Source organism: Cajanus cajan, chromosome 1 (assembly GCF_000230855.2).
Source record: "Cajanus cajan strain Asha chromosome 1, NIPB_CcT2T_4, whole genome shotgun sequence".
NCBI lineage: Eukaryota > Viridiplantae > Streptophyta > Magnoliopsida > Fabales > Fabaceae > Cajanus > Cajanus cajan.
In genome coordinates, this window is record NC_138517.1 from 47,649,200 (window position 1) to 47,655,504 (window position 6,305).

At 32.4% G+C, this 6,305-nt stretch overlaps 1 protein-coding gene across 1 annotated transcript; it reads right to left on the minus strand.

Moving 5' to 3' along the window:
• Positions 1-601: 601 nt before the first annotated feature.
• On the minus strand, positions 602-4,392 carry LOC109793437 (ABSCISIC ACID-INSENSITIVE 5-like protein 2). The gene is made up of 3 exons (XM_020352909.3): positions 2,823-4,392; positions 2,662-2,733; positions 602-941 (listed from the first exon to the last, which is right to left on the minus strand). The coding sequence occupies exons 1-3, from the start codon at positions 3,579-3,581 to the stop codon at positions 861-863; spliced, it is 912 nt and encodes a 303-aa protein (XP_020208498.1). The 5' UTR covers positions 3,582-4,392; the 3' UTR covers positions 602-860.
• Between the last annotated feature and the right edge of the window lie 1,913 nt (positions 4,393-6,305).

Below are 6,305 nucleotides of genomic sequence, written 5' to 3' on the forward strand. Positions count from 1 at the left end.
CATAACAAATTTAAATTTTTAATATATTTTTTATAATATAAACTGCCGTAATTAAAAAATTATGACATTTAATATGAATGCATAATATATTTTTTCTGATGTAGTCTTTGATAATAAAAACAATTTTTTTTGTACAACCATTTAATGAAGAATTTGATTCAAGTACTATACAAATTTCTACGAACAAAATTAAAACAATATTAATTAATGTTAATAAAAGATTTTAAATGTTTTTATTTATGAATTCCAATAATGTATTTTATAAAAAGAACTTTAATTAAAGCCATTTATCGAACTATTTATCCTAAATTATTATTACAATAATTATTCATTTTTTAGTTATATAATCATGTTTTATAACAAATCGTCTAACTTATCAAAATAAATCGTGCATGGTAAGGATATCAAATCTAGTTATTCAAAGGAAGGACGAAGGTGAGTGACTTTTAAAAACTAGAACTCGTGTGTGTCATTTAAACATATTTCTAAGGTGTGTATAATTTTTCCTAATATAATTTTTACTATTATTGAAAATCATGAAATCTTATGAGATATGTTAAATAAAAAAATTAGACTTATATAATTTGACAATTCTCACAAATGGATCCAAAATTAAACTCAAGTATATTTATAGTTGAATATTAAATTGTAATTTGTAAGCCAAACTTAATCAAAATATACATAGAGGAAAACATTAGTGGAATAGAGCAAGGTGGGGAGAACCGATAGCATCACAAACAACTACCCGGAGAAAAAATAGCCACCCAAGTTCTGTATCCAAACTTTAAGAGTCAAAGTATAATGCTACCATGTGATGTGATAGCATGAAAAAGAATTAGGAATTCATTGTAATGAAGATATCAAAAGATGGCTGAACTAGTTCTGCGTAACTGATGCTTAAGCTCAGGTGGTGGCACAGATGGCAACGCCTTCTGCATCTCCTGTGACAACCAAAAAAAAGTTACCATAAACATAGAAGAATCATCTAGAATAATCTTTAATGGTGTTATTCAGTAAGGTTTTTATTTTTATTTTTATTAATAAGAAACATTACAACAAGGACTATTTAGATTGAGCCAAAGTCTTCGTATATTAACCCAAATCCTCAATCAATAAACTGACCCTAGTAGTTTATCTAACAAGATTACAAGATTATGTTTGAATAAATTCGTCATTAGGTATTTGTAGGAGAAAAAAAATAAGATGATATAATGAATTATCTCATAAGTTAAAATCAACTTACACAGTTCAATGTTTATACTTCATTAGGTGCATCTTATGAAAGAAACTTGATTTAATATGCCTTTATTTTCTTTTCTACATGTGCTTATTGAAATGTTTATATAAACATAGCCCAAGTTGTTATGAGTCATGACACAACTATTCCAAAAGTTTAAGCTATTATGCAAAGGTAAATGAATTGTTTTACTATATCTCTAAGTATCTAAAACTTATAAAAATAGAATGAAAAAAACAGTGGCTAGTACAGAGCAAACTTAAAAGGATCAGTCCATCACACACTATTTTGTTAGGACTTAAAGTACATAAGGAGAGTCCAACACAAAAGACTAGTTCCTTAGTTATCCATGATTACAAAAGACATATACCAAAGTAACAAATGAAATATTCACATGGCAATCAATGGAGTTTTCTGCAACTTAAAAATTGCCAACTACTAATAGAATGATGTAAGAGGAATTTCGCTTTAACCTGACAAAATGGTCAATATTCCACACCTCAATACAAAAACACATTTATACGAAAACTGTAGATCCAAATTCAATCTTAGAAATACAACTAGTTTGAACATTCTTATTCTTAGTTTTGAGCCTAATCCGATTACTATTTTTCCTTTCAAAAAAAGAATATTTCATCTGTTACCTTCTTTTCTTAACACCAACAATGAAGAATAAAAATAGACCTGACAGGTTGATTCACTAGAGAGTACAGACATGTTGATTTATTCGCTAATCACTACAATTTATTCCATTAAGCGCAGCTTATGTACTATATAGCATAAAGAATGTTACCAACACTTTCTGTAACACTCTTTTATTATAAGTTGAAATTTATTAGAAATCATAAATGCTGTAGGTCTTGCATCTCATTTAATGAATCTTTCATTGGGACCAACCAAAATTTGTGATTTTCAATAAATTTCAACCAATAGTAGAGAGAGAGTATCACTATTAGATATAGAGTGTCACAAGCATTTCACTAATAGTATATACCTAGCACACTCACTTTTCGGTGTCATAAATCACAAGCCTAATCCAAGATATCACACAACCAATAGAGACATATTGCAGACAAGCATTGGCCAGGTGAAATCTTAATCAACAAAAAACATTTAAATCATATACATTTCCTGCCAAGAAGGCAGGCCTCAATCCAGGAAGAGATGTGACTAACAAATATCAGCAAACAACAAAATTTTAAAGGGTTTAATGACGATACACTGACAGTGTAAAACAATTTTATAGGATCATCTAATCATAATTCATCATAAATGATAAGTTTGTTAACTTTTACAATAATTATCTTAAAAATCACATAAACTGTGACTTAGAATTGGTTAGCTGTGTAAAACTTTTAACACCGACAATGTATCACCTAATTTTAAAATTGCATGTGAACAAAAGCAAAGAATTAGAAACATACATTCAGTCTTCTAAGCCTTTCATTCTCCTCTTCTAATTGCGAAACTTTATTCTCCAGTTCTTGTGTGTATGCCTGTTCATTGTCAGAAACAGTGCCTTGTATCAAACAAAAAAAAAGTACATTCCAAAGTAACAACACCAACACACAAAATTGCATATAACCTGTTTCCTTGCCCGTGACCTTGCAGCAGATTCCCTATTTTTGATCATCCTCTTCTGCCTCCTCTCCACAGTTTTCTCAACCACATCACCAGAGGCAACCCTTTTCCGACCTGGAGTTTGTGTATCCGACAAACCGCCCACCAAAGAACTCGGCGTCTTGGTGTAAGCCGCATCCAAAACTAGATTCATGGCAACCTGGAAAGGCTGCTGAATGGCATGGCCAGCCACATAACCCCCCATCATATTCTGCTGATATTGCATCCATTGGCCATGTTGTGAGGTAGCCCCATTTGAATCCTTGGTAGGAAAAGATTCAGCAACCACTCCAGCCTTCACCAAGAAGTCCTCCAGAGTCATCTCACCAAGTGTAGCCTGTCTTTCCTGTGTTTTCCTATCCCTATTAGTAGTATCCTTCTTCAGTTGCATATCTCTCCAAACCTCATCAACTGTTATCTTGCTGAGATCCCTAGACGAAGTTAGGCTCCCCTGTGGATTCAGAGAAGCAACATGGCCATCATGATGCATGTTAGCATCACCACCACCACCAACACCAAAGTCAAAGCCAGAGGCCTCACCACCAGCTTCAGCACTCCACACACTCTTCAGTAACTCGTCAAGATTCATGCTGCCAAGAGGCTTCCCCAAATTCCCAAGCTGGCTTTGCACCTCATCAAGGGTTAGATTATACAAGGACCCTTGCCTAGCCAAAGGGGCAGTACTAGTATTTGGCTCTTGTACTGTCTCTACCTGAGATCCCATTTCTCTAAACCCCAATACAAACCTACAATTCTATATCATACATCTTTAAAAATCCCCAACAAACACCTCTATCTCAATTTAGTACCCCCTGCCCCCCTCCCTCCAAAAATAAAAGCACAAAAAAATGATAAAGGGGCAGAATACAGAATACAGAATACAGAATAATACACCCTGAATTCAATCCTAATTCCTAACACAAACCAGTTTCTTTGAGAGCTTTTGGAGATTTTATAACAGGCACTCACAAACACAAAGCAAGTAAATTTGTAGTGGGGGGTGTAAAATGGTGGGTGAAAATTGGCCCCAGAAGAAAATAGAAAAGATAAGCCAGTTCAGGTTTCAAGGGAATCAATGTTACACAGAATAGATGCTCCACAGTCCAACATAGGATGGTACTTGAGAGCAAAAGCGAAAAGCCATCAACTAATCATCATGCATGTCATTCCCATCATCATCACCACTGTGCATTAGAGTAATAAAAACCCAAACTTGGCCCTGCAAAAACCAACCTCAGCACAAACAAAACCACTTTTGGTCATGTAAACTAAACGGCTGAACATTCCCTCCTGAGAGAACATTGCTTATTACCCTATCAAGCAAAAAGGGTGGTTGAGTTTTTATTTTTTTTACTTCAAATAAAGAAAAAAAAGAAAAAAAAAAGTCACTAATGAATGAAGAAATTTTGGAAACTGATGAAAGAATAGACAGTTCTAGTACTGTTTTACTTGCTGTAGGACAAAATTTGAATCTCCAAGGTCTGTACAAAAAAATATGGGCATTTCAAATTTTTCTTTGGGAGTGGGGACACCAGTACACACCAAGCAAGGTTGAAGAAATATTTAAAAAGTTATCATTATTATCATTATTATATATGAAAGTGGCTCTACCTATTCCCTCAGTGGTCTTTTTCTATCTTAACTCACTAAAAATATAATAATTAATTGATAAAGATAGTTGGGTATAAGGTGATGACTCAGCTGATGGATGCAAGCTTCCCGGCAATTTTTCAACAGTATCAATATATTCTTTCACATTTTTTCAATTTTTTATTATCAATTCAATATTTTATAAGGTTAATTAAGTTTTTAACTCATCCGATTTTAAAACTTTTTTTTACCAATTTTTAGTCTTCTAATAGTTTTTTTTCCTCATAAATTAGTCTTTGAAATTATATAGGATTACTTAATAAATATCAAATTATATAACACTATAATTTTACTACTTATTTATAACTAAAAGGTCAAAAAGTGTTGTAATAACATTTTTTTATTTTCAAAAAAGAATGTTTGATGATGATTGAATAAAAAGAATTATAATAAAATTAAACATGTTATATGATTTAATATTAATTAAATAAATATTTGAGTATTAATTATCAAGTTAATTATAATTTATTAATACATATTATTATATAATAAATGACATTTAATGTCAAGGATTAATTTATGAAAAAATTAATAAAAAATTAAAACTAAAAAAAATTAATAGAAACTAAAAATCAAATTTTCATAAAATTAAAAGACTAGAAACTTATTTAATACATCTTTATAATTAAATAAAGGGTTGAATTCACGTCATTTAATAAATCTTATACGAATTCCAATAAATAATAAAGTGACGTAAGAACTGTATTACTGTACCAACTTTTAAAGGATTTTTATTCGGCCACATTACTCTGAAAGATACATAAGTGGACTGACTACGTCAAAATTTGGAGATGGTCATAAGTGGACTACATCAAAATTTGGGGATAGAACGCAATATTATTATTTTTTTGTTTAATTTCGTAGTTCATACAGTCAAATAACAATTGATGTACAAATGGAATACTTTTTGTATTTGATAAAGCTAAGAGGATATTGTAAAAAGTGGAATTAGGGGCTTTTAGCAAAAGTTAGTTTCCTTATTATTTTGAGAAAAATAGTTAGTTGTTAGTTATCAAAATTTTTTGTCAGACTTTTAAAGATAAAAGTTAGTGGTTATTTGGGGGAAAAAATACAATTGTATTGGGAATCAAAGGTTATAAATAAATATCTTTGTGTAAATTTTGATGATTTATAAATAAAAAATATAAGTTTGTTTCCTCTATTGCTCTTGAAAATTAAGAATGAGTGTGTGAGACCCCTTTTCCCCTCCTTTCTTTTCCTTCACTCTCTTCACTCTCAAAAAACTTTCACTCTCTCATTTTTTCCGGTTGTGCTTCTCCTCAATTTGTTGTCTCTAGGTGGTGGTGCAGAGTAGCTTCGGATTCCTAGCTGAGTATTTGGGGTTCCTTTTTCTCCTCCTTCCTCCGTTCGTTCTCCATTTCTTCTCCTCATTTCTTGTCTTCTTCGTCCCGGAGCTCGGATTCTTCAACCGAGGTAAGGGAAGTTAGTTTTGGTTGTCATGCTTGGTTGAGAATGAGTCTCAGAAACTCATTAGCTGGTTGTTGATGAGTGATTTTTGCTATGATTGCTGAAATGGAGTTTTTGGGTTGGTTGGGGTTATGAGAGAAATTTGGGGTTTTCTTGTTTTGTTGTTGCATGTGTAAAAAGGTGGCGTTTTTGAGCTTTTGGTGGAAAATGTAGTACTTTGGCCGGATTGCATGTTGTTTTCTAGTTGAGTTTGTAGGATTTGATGAAGTTTTTCGAAAGTTGAGGGTTGCTGCTGAGCCTCGCGCTGAGCGCAGTTCTTCGCGCCGGGCGCGAGACCACCTGGAGGTTCCTTTTAGGCAAGCCCGCCGGG

What these genes read in the sequence shown, in the direction of transcription:
- LOC109793437 (XM_020352909.3), bottom strand. Translation starts at nt 3,581, where the DNA reads ATGGGATCTCAGGTAGAGACAGTACAAGAGCCAAATACTAGTACTGCC. An exon ending in GGTCACGGGCAAGGAAACAG is followed by an intron (nt 2,734 to 2,822) that starts GTTATATGCAAT and finishes GACAATGAACAG; the next exon opens with GCATACACACAAGAACTGGA. An exon ending in AAAGGCTTAGAAGACTGAAT is followed by an intron (nt 942 to 2,661) that starts GTATGTTTCTAA and finishes TGGTTGTCACAG; the next exon opens with GAGATGCAGAAGGCGTTGCC.